Raw genomic sequence first — 17,596 nt, forward strand, 5'->3', positions numbered from 1 at the left:
CCCCCATAACGACCCCACAAGGACCCCATAGCCCCCATAATGACCCCATAATGCCCTCATTACCCCCATAAGATCCCCACTACCCCCATAAAGACCCCATTACCCCCATAAGGACCCCACTACCCCCCATTACTCCCCATTAACCCCCATTACCACCATAACGACCCCATAAGGACTCCATAAGGACCCCATAACCCCCACAAGGACCCCATAACGACCCCATAACCCCCCCATAACGACCCCATTACCCCCATAACCCCCCCATAACCCCCCCATAGGCCCCTACCTGCCAGCAGTCACCCCAGCAGCGACCCCAATTACCCCAAATACCCCCATAACAACCCCATAATGCCCCATAAGGACCCCATTACCCCCATAAGGACCCCATAAGGACCCCATTACCCCCATAACCCCCCCATAAGGACCCCATTACCCCCATAACGACCCCATAACCCCCCATAGACCCCTACCTGCCAGCAGCCACCCCAGCAGAGCCCCACATTACCCCCATAAGGACCCCCATTACCCCCCATAATACCCCATAACAACTCCATAACGACCCCATAAGGACCCCATAAGGACCCCATTACCCCCATAAGGACCCCATTAACCCCATAAGGACCCCCATTACCCCCATAAGGACCCCATTACCCCCCATAAGGACCCCATAAGGACCCCATTACCCCCATAAGGACCCCCATTACCCCCCATAATACCCCATAACAACTCCATAACGACCCCATAAGGACCCCATAAGGACCCCATTACCCCCATAAGGACCCCATTAACCCCATAAGGACCCCCATTACCCCCATAAGGACCCCATTACCCCCCATAAGGACCCCATAAGGACCCCATAAGGACCCCATTACCCCCATAAGGACCCCATTACCCCCATAAGGACCCCATAAGGACCCCATTACCGCCATAACAACCCCATAATGCCCCATAAGGACCCCATTACCCCCCATAAGGACCCCATAAGGACCCCATTACCCCCATAACAACCCCATAAGCCCCCCATAAGCCCCCATAAGGCCCTACCTGCCAGCAGCCACCCCAGCAGTGCCCCCCATAATGCCCCATAAGGACCCCCATTACCCCCCATAATACCCCATAATGACCCCATAAGGACCCCATAAGGACCCCATAAGGACCCCATTACCCCCATAACGACCCCATAAGCCCCCCATAAGCCCCCATAAGACCCTACCTGCCAGCAGCCACCCCAGCAGTGCCCCCCCCGTCCCCATGGGGCGCAGCGTGTGCCCTTTGGATCTGTGTGTCCCCATATGGGGTGACGGCGGCCCTATATGAGGTCGGGGGGGGGGGACTTTGACCCCAATATGGGGCCGGTCGGGATGCGCCCTGCGTGACACATGGGGTGACGACAATGGGGGGGGTGGGGACAGTTATGGGGTGGGTGGGGATAGTAATGGGGTGTAATGGGGGATATGGGGTACATGGGGTCAATGGGGGATATGGGGTATATGGGGGATATGGGGTCAATGGGGGATATGGGGTATATGGGGGATATGGGGTCAATGGGGGATATGGGGTGTAATGGGGGATATGGGGGATATGGGGTCAATGGGGGATATGGGGTGTAATGGGGGATATGGGGTCAATGGGGGATATAGGGGCTATGGGGGTAATGGGGGGTAATGGGGGATATGGGGTCAATGGGGGATATGGGGTGTAATGGGGGATATGGGGTGTAATGGGGGATATGGGGTCAATGGGGTCAATGGGGGATATGGGGTATATAGGGGCTATGGGGGTAATGGGGGGTAATGGGGGATATGGGGTGTAATGGGGGATATGGGGTATATGGGGCTAATGGGGGCTATAGGATCAATGGGGGCTATGGGGGATAATGGGGGTAATGGGGGTATATGGGGGCTATGGAGGATAATGGGGTGTAATGGGGATAATGGGACAGATATGGGGCCATTATGGGATGTATATGGGTCATTATGGGATGTATATGTGATGTATAGGGATCATTATGGGATGTATAGGGGTCATTATAGGATAGATATGGGGTTATAATGGGATGTATAGGGGCCATTATGGGATGTATAGGGCTCATTATGGGATGTATATGGGTTCTAATGTGATGTATAGGGCTCATTATGGGATGTATAGGGGTTATAATGTGATGTATAGGGCTCATTATGGGATGTATAAGGATGTATAGGGCTCATTATGTGATGTATATGGTATGTATAGGGCTCATTATGGGATGTATAGGGATGTATAGGGCTCATTATGGGATGTATAGGGGTTATAATGGTATATATAGGGCTCATTATGGGATGTATAAGGATGTATAGGGCTCATTATGGGATGTATATGGTATATATAGGGCTCATTATGGGATGTATAGGGGTGTATAGGGCTCATTATGGGATGTATAAGGATGTATAGGGCTCATTATGGGATCTATATGGTATGTATAGGGCTCATTATGGGATGCACAGGGCCCTATACCTGCAGGTGACGTGTTGGCTGTGTCTGGTTGCCACCACAAACAGGTGACACACGATGGGTGCGGACACACGGACACACAGACACACGGACAGCACCCATGGGTGGGGACACACGGACTGAACCCTATGGGGGGGGGGAGGGGAGGGGCATCCAATGGGGGGGGGGGGAAGGGAGGGCACCTAAGGGGGGGGGAGGGGAGGGGCATCCAATGGGGAGGGGCTGGGGGGGGCACCCAATGGGGGGCAGGGGAGGGACACACTATGGGGGGGGGGAGGGACACACGGGGGGGGGGGCAGGGAGGGCACCTAAGGGGGGGGAAGGGGAGGGGCACCCTATGGGGGGGGCACCCAAGGAGGGGGGGGGAGGGAATGGGAGGGCTCCCATGGGGGGAGGCTGGGGGGGGCACCCAATGGGGGGGGATATGGGGGGTGGGACACCCAATGGGGGGTGGGACACCCAATGGGGGGGAGGGGAGGGGTAGACACACTATAGGGGGGGGGGTTGAAGGGGAGGGCACCCAATGTGGGGGGGGGGGCACCCAATGGGTGGGGGGGGGGCTGAAGGGGGGGGGACAGGGAAAGCACCCAATTGGGGGGGGGTCTCAATAGGAGGGGGGGTGAAGGGACACCCAAGGGGGGGGGGGTGAGACACCCAATGGGGGGGGGGGCACCCAATGGGGGGGGTAAAAAGGGGCACCCAATGGGGAGGTTTAAGGGGGGGGGCACCCATGGGTGGGGGGGGGACACCCATTTGGAGGGGGGGGGAGGGGCAGCCAATGGGCAAACAGGCGTTGGCTGCACGTGGAGGTGACACGGGGGGGGCGGGGGGGGGGGACAATGGGAGGAGACAATGGGGACAATGGGAGGGAACAATGAGGGGGGGGCAGTGGGAGGGACAATGGGAGGGGACAATGGGGGACATGGGGGGGACAATGGAGGGACAATGGGAGGGACAATGGGGGACATGGGGGGGGCAATAGGGGACAATGGGGATATGGGGAGACAATAGGGGACAATGGGGATATGGAGGGGCAATGGGAGGGGACAATGAGGGGGGGGGCAGTGGGAGGGACAATAGGAGGGACAATGGGAGGGGACAATGGGGATATGGGGGGGACAATGGAGGGCAATGGGGATATGGGGGGGACAATAGGGGGGACAATGGGGATATGGGGGGGACAATAGGGGACAATGGGGATATGGGGGGGCAATGGGGGGGACAATGAGGGGGGGGGGCAGTGGGAGGGACAATGGGAGGGGACAATGGGGGACATGGGGGGGCAATAGGGGGGACAATGGGGATAATGGGGGGACAATGGGAACAATGGAGGGCAATAGGGATATGGGGGGGACAATAGGGGACAATGGGGATATGGGGGGACAATACAGGGGGACAATGGGAACAATGGGAGGGGACAATAGGGGACAATACAGGGGGACAATGGGGACATGGGGGGGCAATGGGCCATAGATTCCCTATAGATCCCCTATAACTGCCCCATAGATCCCATGTAGATTCCCCTATAGCTTTCCCTATAGAATCTTCTATAACTGCCCCATAGATCCCCTATAACTGCCCCATAGTTACCCTATAACTACCCCATAGATTCCCCATAGATTGAATATAGGGGATCTATGGGGCACTTATAGGGCAGCTTTAGGGTTCCTATAGGGGATCTATGGTGCAGCCATAGGGTTTCTATAGGGGATCTATGGGGCAGCCCTAGGGAATCTATAGGGATTCTATAGGGCAGTCCTATGGCTCCTATAGGGGATCTATGGGGCACTTATAGGGCAGCTTTAGGGTTCCTATAGGGGATCTATGGGGCCGAGGCGTTGGCGCTATGGGGGAGGGGCGTTGATGCCGCAGCGGTGGGGGAGGGGCTGCCAACCCCCCCCCCCCAATTTAACCCCTCCCCCATCGCCCCCCCCCCCATCAGCTCTGCCGCTGTTTTGCAGCAGCGAAGGGCGACGAGATGGAGGTGAGGACGGGGCTGCCCCATAGCGCCCCATAGCTGCCCTATAGCAGCCCTATAGCTGCCCTATAGCCACCCCACAGCTGCCCCACAGCTGCCCTATAGCTGCCCTATAGCCACCCCATAGCTGCCCTATAGCTGCCCCATTGCTGCCCCACAGCTGCCCTATAGCAGCCCTATAGCTGCCCCATAGCAGCCCCATAGCCACCCCATAGCAGCCCTATAGCCACCCCATAGCAGCCCTATAGCTGCCCTATAGCTGCCCTATAGCAGCCCTATAGCCACCCCATAGCAGCCCTATAGCTGCCCTATAGCTGCCCTATAGCAGCCCTATAGCCACCCCATAGCAACCCCATAGCAGCCCTATAGCAGCCCTATAGCTGCCCCATAGCTGCCCTATAGCTGCCCCATAGCAGCCCTATAGCCACCCCATAGCAGCCCTATAGCTGCCCTATAGCCTCCCTATAGCCACCCCATAGCAGCCCCATAGCAGCCCTATAGCCACCCCATAGCTGCCCTATAGCTGCCCCATTGCTGCCCTATAGCAGCCCTATAGCCACCCCATAGCAGCCCCATAGCTGCCCCATAGCAGCCCTATAGCCACCCCATAGCAGCCCTATAGCAGCCCTATAGCCTCCCTATAGCCACCTCATAGCCATCCCATAACCCCTTAACCCCCATTCATCCTCCATCTGTTCCCATTGATTTCCATCTCTGCCCTATAACACCCCATAGTGACCCTTATCTGCCCCATAGCTGCCCCATAGCCACCCTATAGCCACCCCATAGCACCCCATAACCCCATCTCTGCCCCATAACCCCAAATCCCCCCCATTTCAGAGACCCCCCCCCAACTCAACATCTCTGCGTCATCCTTTCCCTGAGCCACACCTCTCCCATCTCTGCCCCATAGAACCCCATATCTGCCCCATAGAACCCCATATCACCCCCATAACCCCATATCTGCCCTATAGAACCCCATATCTGCCCCATAGAACCCCATATCTGCCCCATAGAACCCCATATCTGCCCTATAGAACCCCATATCACCCCCATAACCCCATATCTACCCTATAGAACCCCATATCTGCCCCATAGAACCCCATATCACCCCATAACCCCATATCTGCCCTATAGAACCCCATATCTGCCCCATAGAACCCCATATCACCCCCATAACCCCATATCTGCCCTATAGAACCCCATATCTGCCCCATAGAACCCCATATCACCCCATAACCCCATATCTGCCCTATAGAACCCCATATCTGCCCCATAGAACCCCATATCACCCCCATAACCCCATATCTGCCCTATAGAACCCCATATCTGCCCCATAGAACCCCATATCACCCCCATAACCCCATATCTGCCCTATAGAACCCCATATCTGCCCCATAGAACCCCATATCACCCCCATAACCCCATATCTGCCCTATAGAACCCCATATCCACCCCATAGCCCCATCTCTGCCCTATAGAACCCCATATCTGCCCCATAGAACCCCATATCTGCCCCATAACCCCATATCTACCCCATAACCCCATATCCCACCATAACTGCCCCATAACCTCCCTATAACCCCACATCCGCCCCATAACTGCCCCATAACCCCATATCTGCCCTATATCTGCCCCATAACCGCCCCATAACCCCCCAGCCCCACCCTCTGCACCTGCTGTGATTTTTATTGGGGTTTTGGGTGGGAGAGGGGTGGATCTATGGGGTGGGGGAAGGGTTCGTTGTGGGGTGGGGATCTATGGGGTGTGGGGTTCCTATGGGGCAGGGATCTATGGGACAGGCTTCTCTTTATGGGGCCAGGGATGGCTATAGGGCCGATCTATGGGACCAGCATTAGTTATAGGGCTGATCTATGGGGCTAGTGCTGGTTATAGGGCCGATCTATGGGGCCAAGGTTAGTTATAGGGCCAATCTATGGGGCCGGACTTGGTTATAGGGCCAATCTATGGGGCTAAGGTTGGCTATAGGGCTGATCTATGGACCCAGGATTAGTTATAGGGCCAATCTGTGGGGTCAGGATTAGTTATAGGGCCAATCTATGGGGCCAGACTTGGTTATAGGGCTGATCTATGGGGCTAAGGTTGGCTATAGGGCTGATCTATGGATCCAGGATTAGTTATAGGGCCAATCTATGGGGCTGGGGCCAATCTATGGGGCTAAGGTTGGCTATAGGGTCGATTTATGGGGCTGGGATTGGTTATAGGGCCAATCTATGGGGCCAGGGTTAGTTATAGGGCCAATCTATGGGGCTGAGGATGGCTATAGGGCCCATCTATGGGGCTGGGGCCAATCTATGGGGCTGAGTCTCACTATGGGGCCAATCTATGGGGCCAGGGTTTTCTATAGGGCCAATCTATGGGGCTAGAGCTGGTAATAGGGCCGATCTATGGGGCCGGGCTGACCCACAAGTGCCCCTTTCCATCCCCTCCCCCTATTTCCGGCCCGGATTCTATTTGGGGCTCGTCCACCTGCCCCACAGCTGTTGTAGGGCGGGGGGGGGGGGAGGAACTTCCGCCCACCCCATGGGGCCCCATAGCGCCGCCCCATAGATGGGAATGGGGGGGGAGGGGGAAGCCGGGGGGGGGCTGACCCTATAGATCTGCCCCATAGATGGGAACATCCCTGACCCCATAACCCCCACAACCCTATTAACTCCCCCGACCCCCTCTGACCCCATAACCCCATAGAACCCTATAAGCCCCCATATAACCCCACACAACCCCATACACCCTATATAACCCCATATAACCCCATAGCCCCATACCCCCCCATACCTCCCATAACCCCATAAGACCCCATAAGCCCCCCCAGCCCCATAACCCCCCATAATCCCATATGACCCTATATCCCCCCTTAACCCCATATAACTCCATATGACCCCATAACCCCCACAACCCCCTCTGACCCCATAAGACCCCATAGACCCCATAAGACCCCATATGACTCCATAGACCCTATATAATCCCATATAACCCCATAGACCCTATATAACCCCATATAATCCCATAGACCCTATAGAATCCCATATAACCCTATATCTCTATGTCCCCCCGCAGCCCACCCAACCCCATAACCCCATATAACCCTATACAACCCCATATAACCCCATAGACCCCATATAACCCCACAGACCCTATAGAATCCCATATAACCCCATATAACCCTATACAATCCCATATAACCCTATATCTCTATGTCCCCCCGCAGCCCACCCAACCCCATAACCCCCTCTGACCCCATAAGACCCCATAGACCTCATAAGACCCCATATAACCCCATAGACCCTATAGAATCCCATATAACCCCATAGACCCTATAGAATCCCATATAACCCTATATAACCCCATATATCTCTCTGTCCCCCCGCAGCCCATCCAACCCCATAACCCCATATAACCCTATACAACCCCATAGACCCCATATAACCCCACAGACCCCATATAACCCCACAGACCCTATAGAATCCCATATAACCCTATAGAATCCCATATAACCCTATAGAATCCCATATAACCCCATACAACCCCATATATCTCTCTGTCCCCCCGCAGCCCCTCCTTTGGCTCCTCCTCCTTTCCTTGGCCCCACCCCATAACTATACAACCCCATAAGACCCCATATAACCCCACAGGCCCTATAGAATCCCATATAACCCCATATAACCCTATAGAATCCCATATAACCCTATATAACCCCATATATCTCTCTGTCCATCCGCAGCCCATCCAACCCCATAACCCCATATAACCCTATACAACCCCATAGACCCCATATAACCCCACAGACCCTATAGAATCCCATATAACCCTATATCTCTCTGTCCCCCCGCAGCCCACCCAACCCCATAACCCCATATAACCCTATACAACCCTATACAACCCCATAGACCCTATATGACCCCATAAGACCCCATATAACCCCATAGACCCCATATAACCCCACAGACCCTATAGAATCCCATATAACCCTATACAATCCCATATAACCCCATATAACCCCATATATCTCTCTGTCCCCCCGCAGCCCCTCCTTTGGCTCCTCCTCCTTTCCTTGGCCCCACCCCATAACTATATAACCCCATAAGACCCCATATAACCCCATAGACCCCATATAACCCCACAGGCCCTATAGAATCCCATATAACCCCATATAACCCCATATAACCCTATACAATCCCATATAACCCTATATAACCCCATATATCTCTCTGTCCCCCCGCAGCCCCCCCAACCCCATAACCCCCTATAACCCTATACAACCCCATATAACCCCATAGACCCCATATAACCCCATAGACCCTATAGAATCCCCTATAACCCCACAGACCCTATAGAATCCCATATAACCCTATACAATCCCCTATAACCCCATATAACCCCATATATCTCTCTGTCCCCCCGCAGCCCACCCAACCCCATAACCCCATATAACCCTATGCAACCCTATATAACCCCATAGACCCCATAAGACCCCATATAACCCCATAGACCCCATATAACCCCATAGACCCTATAGAATCCCCTATAACCCTATATCTCTCTGTCCCCCCACAGCCCCCCCAACCCCATAACCCCATATAACCCTATACAACCCCATAGACTCTATATGACCCCATATAACCCCATAGACCCCACATAACCCCACAGACCCTATAGAATCCCATATAACCCCATATAACCCCACAGACCCCATATAACCCCACAGACCCTATAGAATCCCATATAACCCTATAGAATCCCCTATAACCCTATATCTCTCTGTCCCCCCGCAGCCCCTCCTTTGGCTCCTCCTCCTTTCCTTGGCCCCGCCCACTTTTCCCACGCCGTCGGATTTTACCTACAGCGCCCCCAACCGTCCGGAGGTCCGAACTACAACCGGCTCCATCCGGGGCCTTTTAGTCCCGGCCGGTCCTTCCGGTGTCATGGCGGCCGCCTTCTTAGGGATCCCATATGCGATTCCCCCTATAGGGTCGCTCCGTTTCCGCCCTCCCGTCCCTATAACAACCCCATGGGGGGGGGTTAGAGATACGGACACTCAACCCTACGCGTGTTATCAGATGATTGACACCACGTTCCCGGGGTTTGAGGGCTCGGAGATGTGGAATCCTAATAGGGAAATGAATGAGGATTGCCTATATCTTAATGTATGGACCCCAAAGAGGAAACCCTATAAGGCCCCGGTGCTGGTGTGGGTCTATGGGGGCGGCTTCTATAGCGGCTCGGTGTCGTTGGATGTCTATGACGGCCGGTATTTGGCTGTAGCTGAGGACGCCATAGTGATATCCATGAACTATAGGGTGGGATCTATAGGGTTCTTGGCCTTGGTGGGATATAGGGACGCCCCGGGGAACGTGGGTCTATGGGATCAACGTTTGGCCTTACAATGGATCCGGGTTAACGCTGAAGCCTTTGGTGGGGACCCCAATAGGGTCACGTTGTTTGGGGAGAGCGCCGGGGCTGCGTCTATAGGGCTGCATCTATTGTCACCCTATAGCAAGGGGTTGTTTAATAGGGCCGTCCTACAGAGCGGGTCCCCCAACGGCCCGTGGGCAACTATAGGGGCTGCCGAAGGGAGGAGGAGGGCGGCCCTATTGGGGAAGGCTGTGGGGTGCCCCTATGGGAACGAGACGGAGCTTGTGGGGTGTTTGAAGGGGGTGGACGCCTTGAGGTTGGTGGAGGGGGAAGGGGAAGTTCTGCCACCCCAAAGCGTTTTTAGGTTCGCGTTCGTCCCCGTAGTGGATGGGGAGTTCCTCATTGACAGCCCCGAGGTGATGTTAGGGGCAGGTTATGGGGCTGGGGGGGGTTATGGGGTCAGAGAGGGGCCAGAGGGTTATGGGGCTGGGGGGGGTTATGGGGTGAGAGAGGGGCCGGAGGGTTATGGGGTTGGGGGGGGTTATGGGGGCAAAGAGGGGCCGGAGGGTTATGGGGTTGGGGGGGGTTATGGGGGCAAAGAGGGGCCGGAGGGTTATAGGGTTAAAGAGGGAGGAAGGGAAGGTTATGGGGCTGGGGGGGGTTATGGGGGCAAAGAGGGGCCGGAGGGTTATGGGGTGAAGGAGGGAAGAGGGGAAGGTTATGGGGTCAATGGGGTGAGGGAAAGGGATGGGGTTGGGGGGGGTTATGGGGTTAAAGAGGGGCCGGAGGGTTATAGGGTCAGAGGGGTGAGGGAAAGGGATGTGGATAGGGGGGGTTATGGGGTGAAGGAGGGAGGAGGGGAAGGTTATGGGGTTGGGGGGGGTTATGGGGTCAAAGAGGAGCCAGAGGGTTATAGGGTCAAAGAGGGTTATGGGGTGAAGGAAGGGGGAAGGGAGGGTTATGGGGTTGGGGGGGGTTATGGGGTCAGAGGGGTAGAGGGGGGTTATGGGGTTGGGGGTGATGGGTCCTCCAGGCCCCATAGGGATGAGAGCTCACCCGATGGTTATGGGGCCAAATCATCCTCCAGGCCCCATAGGGACGAAGGGTCTCCTGATGGTTATGGGGCCAAATCATCCTCCAGACCCCATAGAGACGAGGGCTCTCCCAATGGTTATGGGGTCAGTGGGTCTCCCGATGGTTATGGGGCCAAGTCATCCTCCAGGCCCCATAGAGACGAGGGCTCTCCCGATGGTTATGGGGCCAAGTCATCCTCCAGGCCCCATAGAGACGAGGGCTCTCCCGATGGTTATGGGGCCAAATCATCCTCCAGACCCCATAGAGACGAGGGCTCTCCCGATGGTCCTGGGGCCCCCAGCCCCCATAGATCCCCCAGTGAAGTCGAGGTTCTCCTCGGGGCCGTCCGTGACGAAGGTTCCTATTTCCTCGTCTATGGGGTCCCGGGTTTTGGGAAAGACAACGAAAGCCTTATAAGCAGGGAGGAGTTTTTAGGGGGGGTCCGCATGGGGGTCCCTCAAGCCAACGACTTGGCGGCCGAGGCCGTGGTGCTTCATTACACCGACTGGTTGGACGCCGATAACCCCATAAAGAACAGGGAGGCGCTGGATGACATCGTAGGGGATCACAACGTGGTCTGCCCCATGATGGCCTTCGCTCAGCGCTGGGCTCAAAGGGGGGGGAAGGTTTACGCGTATCTGTTCGACCATCGCGCGTCCACCCTGTTATGGCCGTCGTGGATGGGGGTCCCGCATGGGTACGAGATCGAGTTCGTGTTCGGGCAACCGCTGGATCCCAAAAAGAATTACACCAAGGAGGAGCAGGAGCTGAGCAGGAGGATCATGAGATACTGGGGGAACTTCGCACGCACCGGGTACGGGGTGATGGGGCTATGGGGTGAATGGGGGCGATGGGGACATTGGGGTCAATGGGGGTGATGGGGGTGATGGGGTTATTGGGGGCAATGGGGACATTGGGGTCAATGGGGTCGGTGGGGGTGATGGGGTGAATGGGGACGATGGGGTCAATGGGGGTCATGGGGGTGATGGGGTGAATGGGGGTGATGGAGGTGATGGGGTCATTAGGGTCAATGGGGGAGATGGGGTGAATGGGGACATTGGGGTCAATGGGGATATTGGGGGCAATGGGGGCAATGGGGGCGATGGGGGTGTTGGGGTGAATGGGGATATTGGGGTCAATGGGGACATTGGGGTCAATGGGGGTGTTGGGGTCAATGGGGACATTGGGGTTATTGGGGGCAATGGGGACATTGGGAGTAATGGGGGCAGTGGGGGAGATGGGGTCAATGGGGGTGATGGGGTGAATGGGGACATTGGGGGCAATGGGGGTGAATGGGGACATTGGGGGTGTTGGGGTCAATGGGGGTGATGGGATGAATGGGGACATTGGGGGCAATAGGGACAATGGGGGTGTTGGGGTGAATGGGGACATTGGGGTCAATGGGGCTATTGGGGGTAATAGGGGGGATGGGGGTAATACGGTGAATGGGGACATTGGGGTCAATGGGGGTGATGGGGGTAATGGGGTGAATGGGGTCAATGGGGACATTGGGGTCAATGGGGTCAGTGGGGGTGATGGGGTGAATGGGGGTGATGGGGACATTGGGTCATTAGGGTCAATGGGGGTGATGGGGTCAATGGGGCTATTGGGGGCAATGGGGGCAATGGGGACATTGGGAGTAATGGGGGTGTTGGGGTCAATGGGATCAGTGGGGTCAATGGGGGTAATGGGGTGAATAGGGTCAATGGGGGAGATGGGATCATTAGGGTCAATGGGGGAGATGGGGTGAATGGGGGTGATAGGGACATTGGGGGCAATGGGGACAATGGGGGTATTGGGGTGAATGGGGACATTGGGGGCAATGGGGGCAATGGGGGCAATGGGGGTGATGGGGACATTGGGGGCAATGGGGGCAATGGGGGTGATAGGGTCAATGGGGGAGATGGGGGCAATGGGGGTAATGAGGGATATGGGGTCAATGGGGGTGATGGGGTGAATAGGGTCAATGGGGGAGATGGGGTCATTAGGGTCAATGGGGGTGATGGGGACATTGGGGTCAATGGGGCTATTGGGGGCAATGGGGGGGATGGGGGTAATAGGGTGAATGGGGACATTGGGGTCAATGGGGGTGATGGGGGTAATGGGGTGAATGGGGTCAATGGGGACATTGGGGTCAATGGGGTCAGTGGGGGTGATGGGGTGAATGGGGACGATGGGGTCAATGGGGCTATTGGGGGCAATGGGGGTGAGGGGGGCAATGGGGACATTGGGGTCAATGGGGTCAGTGGGGGTGATGGGGTGAATGGGGACACTGGGGGCAATGGGGGTGAATGGGGACATTGGGGGTGAATGGGGGCAATGGGGGTGATGGGGTCATTAGGGTCAATGGGGGTGATGGGAACATTGGGATCAGTGGGGTGAATGGGGTCATTGGGGGCAATGGGGGCAATGGGGGCAATGGGATCAATGGGGTGAATGGGGGTGATGGGGTCAATGGGGGCAATGGGAGCAATGGGGACAATGGGGGTGATGGGGTGATGGGGACATTGGGGTGAATGGAGTCAATGGGGGTGATGGGGCCATTGGGGCTATTGGGGTCAATGGGGTTGAATGAGAACATTGGGGTCAATGGGGTCAATGGGAGTGTTGGGGGCAATGGGGTCAATGGGGACATCGGGGTGAATGGGATCAACGGGATCAATGGGGTCAATGGGGACGTTGGGGTGAATGGGATCAATGGGATCAATGGGGTCAATGGGGACGTTGGGGTGAATGGGATCAATGGGATCAATGGGGTCAATGGGGTCAATGGGGCCATTGTGTATCTCTGCCCCTTTACCTGACCCCACAGTGACCCTAATGGTGGGGTGGCTGGACCCCAATGGCCGCCCTACACGCCTTCGGGGCAGCGCTACGCCCACCTCAACGCCCGCCCCCTAAGTGTGGGGCAGGGGCTGAGGACACAGATCTGCGCCTTCTGGACACGCTTCCTGCCCAAGCTGCTCAACGCCACCGGTATGGGGTCCTATGGGGTCTTTATAGGGCCTTTATAGGGTCAGGGGTCCTATGGGGTCCTATGGGGTCTTTATAGGGCCTTTATAGGGTCAGGGGTCTTTATGGGGTCCTATGGGGTCTTTATAGGGCCTTTATAGGGTCAGGGGTCTTTATGGGGTCCTATGGGGTCTTTATAGGGCCTTTGTAGGGTCAGAGGTCTTTATGGGGTCCTATGGGGTCTTTATAGGGCCTTTATAGGGTCAGGGGTCTTTATGGGGTCCTATGGGATCTTTATAGGGCCTTTATAGGGTCAGGGGTCTTTATGGGGTCCTATGGGGTCTTTATAGGGTCAGGGGTCTTTATGGGGTCCTATGGGGTCTTTATAGGGTCAGGGGTCCTATGGGGTCCTATGGGGTCTTTATAGGGCCTTTATAAGGTCAGGGGTCCTATGGGGTCCTATGGGGTCTTTATAGGGCCTTTATAGGGTCAGGGGTCTTTATGGGGTCCTATGGGGTTTTATGGGGTCCTTATAGGGTCCTTATGGGGTCCTATGGGGTCTTTATAGGGCCTTTATAGGGTCAGGGGTCCTATGGGGTCCTATGGGGTCTTTATAGGGCCTTTATAGGGTCAGGGGTCTTTATGGGGTCCTATGGGGTCTTTATAGGGTCAGGGGTCTTTATGGGGTCCTATGGGGTCTTTATAGGGCCTTTATAGGGTCAGGGGTCTTTATGGGGTCCTATGGGGTCTTTATAGGGTCAGGGGTCTTTATGGGGTCCTATGGGGTCTTTATAGGGCCTTTATAGGGTCAGGGGTCTTTATGGGGTCCTATGGGGTCTTTATAGGGTCAGGGGTCTTTATGGGGTCCTATGGGGTCTTTATAGGGCCTTTATAGGGTCAGGGGTCTTTATGGGGTCCTTATGGGGTCCTATGGGGTCCTTACAGGGTCAGGGGGTCCTTATGGGGTCTTTATGCGGTCCTTATGGTGTCAGGGGATCCTATTGGGTCCCTATGGGGTCCCTATGGGGTCTGGGGGTCCTTATGGGGTCCTATGGGGTCCTTACAGGGTCAGGGGGTCCTTATGGGGTCTTTATGCGGTCCTTATGGCGTCAGGGGGTCCTATGGGGTCCTATGGAGTCCTTATGGGGTCTTTATGGGGTCCTTATGGGGTCTTTATAGGGTCAGGGGGTCCTTATGGGGTCAGGGGATCCTGATGATATCAGGGGCCTTTTGTAGGGTCCTTACGGGTTCAGGGGGTCCTTATGGGGTCCTTATGGGGTCAGGGGATTCTTATGGGGTCTTCATAGGGTCAGGGGGTCCTTATAGGGTCCTTATGGTGTCAGGAGGTCCTTATGGGGTCCTGATGGGGTCCTGATGGAGTCAAGGGGTCCTTATGGGGTTCTTATGGGGTCAGGGGTTCCTTATGGGGTCCTATGGGGTCCTTATGAGGTCCTTATGGTGTCAGGGGTTCCTTATGGGGTCCTATGGGGTCCTTATGGGGTCAGGGGATCCTTATGGGGTCCTTATGGGTTCAGGGTCTCCTTATGGGGTCAGGGGATCCTTATGGGGTCCTTATGGGTTCAGGGTCTCCTTATGGAGTCAGGGGGTTCTTATGGGGTCAGGGGGTCCTTACGGGTTCAGGGGGTCCTTATGGGGTCCTTATGGGGTCAGGGTCTCCTTATGGAGTCAGGGGTTCCTTATGGGGTCAGGAGGTCCTTATGGGGTCAGGGGGTCCTTACGGGTTCAGGGGGTCCTTATGGGGTCCTTATGGGTTCAGGGTCTCCTTATGGAATCAGGGGTTCCTTATGGGGTCCTATGGGGTCCTTATGGGGTCAGGGGATCCTTATGGGGTCCTTATGGGTTCAGGGTCTCCTTATGGGGTCAGGGGTTCCTTATGGGGTCCTATGGGGTCCTTATGGGGTCAGGGGATCCTTATGGGGTCCTTATGGGGTCAGGGTCTCCTTATGGAGTCAGGGGTTCCTTATGGGGTCCCCTGGGGTCCTTATGGGCTCAGAGAGCTTTCACAGGTCCGTATGGGGCTGTGAGTCGATCGGGTCGTTATTTAGGGTTTTCCTTTTGGGGTCTTTGGAGCTTCAGGTCCCACAGAGGACGCGGAACACGAATGGCGCCTGGAGTTCCACCGCTGGAGCTCCTACATGGGCCGATGGAGGACACAGTTCGAGCACTACAGCCGGCAGCAGCCCTGCGCCACCCTATAGCACCCCACAACTGCACCATAGGGGCCCTACAACACCACAATGGGGCCCTACAACACCACAATGGAACCAGAGACACCCAATGGGTCCCTACAACAACCTGAGGAGCCCTACAACACCCTGAGGGTCCCTATAACACCCTAATAGGATCAACTACAACCTGAGGAGCCCTACAACACCCCAATGGGTCCCTACAACACCCCAATAGGATCAGATACAACCTGAGGGGCCCTACAACAACCTGAGGAGCCCTACAACACCCTGACGGTCCCTACAACACCCCAATAGGATCAGCTACAACCTGGGGAGCCCTACAACACCCCAATGGGGCCATATACACCCAATGGGTCCCTACAACAACCTGAGGGTCCCTACAACACCCTGACGGTCCCTACAACACCCCAATGGGATCAACTACAACCTGAGGAGCCCTACAACACCCCAATGGGATCAGATACACCCATAGGGGCCCTACAACAACCTGAGGAGCCCTACAACACCCCAATGGGATCAGATACACCCATAGGGGCCCTACAACAACCTGAGGAGCCCTACAACACCCCAATAGGATCAACTACAACCTGAGGGTTCCTACAACACCCCAATGGGGCCATATACACCCAATGGGTCCCTACAACAACCTGAGAGTCCCTATAACACCCTAATGGGATCAGCTACAACCTGAGGGGCCCTACAACAACCTGAGGAGCCCTACAACACCCCAATGGGATCAGAGACACCCAATGGGGCCCTACAACAACCTGAGGGTCCCTATAACACCCTGATAGGATCAACTACAACCTGAGGGGCCCTACAACACGCCAATAGGATCAGCTACAACCTGAGGGGCCCTACAACACCCCAATGGGGCCAGAGACACCCAATGGGTCCCTACAACAACCTGAGGGTCCCTACAACACCCCAATAGGATCAACTACACCCATAGGGGCCCTAAAACACCCCAATGGAACCAGAGACACCCAGTGGGTCCCTATAACAACCCAATAGGATCAGATACACCCTGAGGGTCCCTACAACACCCTGAAGCACCCCATAGGCCCCATAGCACCCCATAAGCACCCCAGAGTGCCCCATAAGCACCCCACAGGGCCCATAGCATCCCATAAGCACCGCACAGTGCACCATAGGGCCCCATAGGCACCCCATAAGCACCCCACAGGGCCTATAAGCACCCCACAGGGCCCCATAAGTAACCCAAAGGGTCTCATATCCACCCCATAAGTACCCACAACAGGCCCCATAGCCACCCCATAAGCACCCCACAACATCCCACAGGGCTCCATAGGCACCCCATAGGCCCCATAAGCACCCCATAGGCACCCCACAGGATCCTATAAGCACCCTACAGGCCCCATAGCCACCCCACAGGGCCCTATAAACACCCCACTGTGCCCCATAGCGCCCCATAGCGCTGTTGTGTCATCCCAATAAAGACAACCCAGTGCTGTGTCCATATGGGGGGGGTCCTCATAAAGGGGGGGGGGCCCATAAA

At 55.9% G+C, this 17,596-nt stretch overlaps 2 protein-coding genes across 2 annotated transcripts in view; one reads left to right on the forward strand and one right to left on the reverse strand.

Annotated features, from left to right (window-relative positions):
* LOC146751508 (uncharacterized) overlaps positions 1-2,592 on the reverse strand; it is a 35,888-nt gene extending 33,296 nt beyond the window's left edge. The window contains exon 1 of the mRNA XM_085534384.1: positions 2,494-2,592. Coding sequence (XP_085390510.1) covers positions 2,494-2,592 — 99 coding nt within the window. The remainder of the gene's footprint in view (positions 1-2,493) is intronic.
* A 1,793-nt stretch (positions 2,593-4,385) lies between these two features.
* Positions 4,386-17,559, forward strand: LOC107306992 (acetylcholinesterase-like). Its single transcript, XM_085534397.1, has 6 exons — positions 4,386-4,474; positions 9,262-10,299; positions 10,528-10,750; positions 10,946-11,729; positions 13,728-13,891; positions 15,965-17,559. Exons 1-6 carry the CDS (start codon positions 4,469-4,471, stop codon positions 16,084-16,086), a joined length of 2,337 nt encoding a protein of 778 aa, XP_085390523.1. The 5' UTR covers positions 4,386-4,468; the 3' UTR covers positions 16,087-17,559.
* Positions 17,560-17,596: the final 37 nt, after the last annotated feature.

This window comes from Coturnix japonica, unplaced genomic scaffold, assembly GCF_054131305.1.
Source record: "Coturnix japonica strain WE unplaced genomic scaffold, WE-NBRP24 Scf082, whole genome shotgun sequence".
NCBI classification, from domain to species: Eukaryota; Metazoa; Chordata; class Aves; order Galliformes; family Phasianidae; genus Coturnix; species Coturnix japonica.